Source organism: Nematolebias whitei, chromosome 15, assembly GCF_014905685.2.
Source record: "Nematolebias whitei isolate Nwh7 chromosome 15, NemWhi1, whole genome shotgun sequence".
Lineage (NCBI taxonomy): Eukaryota > Metazoa > Chordata > Actinopteri > Cyprinodontiformes > Rivulidae > Nematolebias > Nematolebias whitei.
Genome location: NC_056512.1, coordinates 37,137,798 through 37,138,845, shown reverse-complemented (window position 1 = coordinate 37,138,845; position 1,048 = coordinate 37,137,798). Strand labels below are relative to the sequence as shown.

The 1,048-nt window shown below is 41.7% G+C and overlaps 2 protein-coding genes across 3 annotated transcripts in view; one reads left to right on the top strand and one right to left on the bottom strand.

The window, feature by feature from the left end:
• Positions 1 to 1,048, bottom strand: part of arl6ip1 (ADP-ribosylation factor-like 6 interacting protein 1) — a 17,511-nt gene that overhangs the window by 7,817 nt on the left and 8,646 nt on the right. The gene's annotated exons all lie outside the window — the stretch shown is intronic.
• The window catches only part of LOC119421793, a 2,563-nt gene continuing 1,618 nt past the window's right edge, over positions 104 to 1,048 (top strand). Inside the window, exon 1 of the mRNA XM_037689152.1 lies at positions 104 to 826. Within this exon, the coding sequence (XP_037545080.1) occupies positions 207 to 826 (620 nt within the window). The 5' untranslated portion in view covers positions 104 to 206. The remainder of the gene's footprint in view (positions 827 to 1,048) is intronic.

The following is a 1,048-nucleotide window of genomic DNA, read 5'->3' as shown; positions in this document are numbered from 1 at the left end:
GGGGAGGGGGTTCCTTGTGCACGCACATGCTCACGAAAGGAGAACCTGACAAGTTGTTTGATGATATAAAACTTTTCTTCTTTTTTTTTGCAAAGAATAGGCTCTGTGCACATGCGTCCTGAATCACTTCCGCTTTGACCGGATGTCGGCATTCCAGTTTCCGGTTTAATTCCTGTATCCTGTCATCCCAGAGATAAACAACTAAAATGAGTGTTGCTGCGTCAAATAAACAAAAATATAACGTGCGTGGCAGCTTTAGATTTCAGCCGACGGTGTTTGGGTCTAAGGAGCACTGTTGTGTGCCGCTTTGCTCGTCTTCAGGTCGCTATAATAGCCGTTTGAGCTTTCACCGTTTCCCTAAGGAGACAAGCCTTCGTTTGTGCTGGCTGCAAAAAATCAGAAGAGAGGGATTTACGGTAACTCCTCACACCAAGGTATGTAGCCGACATTTCCTGGAGAATGAAGTAATTACTACAGAAAAGGGAAGACGAATTTTAGCAGCTGGGTCGGTTCCATCATTATTTGAGTGGAACAAATACAGCAGGAAGACACGAGCAGGTGTTTGGGAGCGCCGTTGTCGACCATCTAATCCAGAACCTGATTCGGCGGATCCAATTGAGGACAATGAACCACCCGTCATGGTACCTATGGTCGTGGACCATGACTACGGCGCCAGCAGAACCGTGTGTGTTGACCGGGAGCAATATCACAGCATGCTGAGAGAAATTGAGCAACTGAAAGAGCAGCTCCGATCCTGTAGTCTTCAAAAGCCGTTTGGACTGGAACGTTTTTCTACGTCACCAGAAGACATCAGATTTTACACCAGGTCAGAGTTGTAAAATCTAAATATTACGTTATGCCTCTGAAAAAAATTAATACGCTTTGAGTCATTGTATATTTTGTCACATTACAACCAAAAACAATTTCATTGTAATGTTCTTTGAGAGACCAACACAAGTACACACTTACTAGTGGAAATGAAATTATACATAATGTAACACATTATTATTATTATTATTATTATTATTATTATTATTATTATTATTAT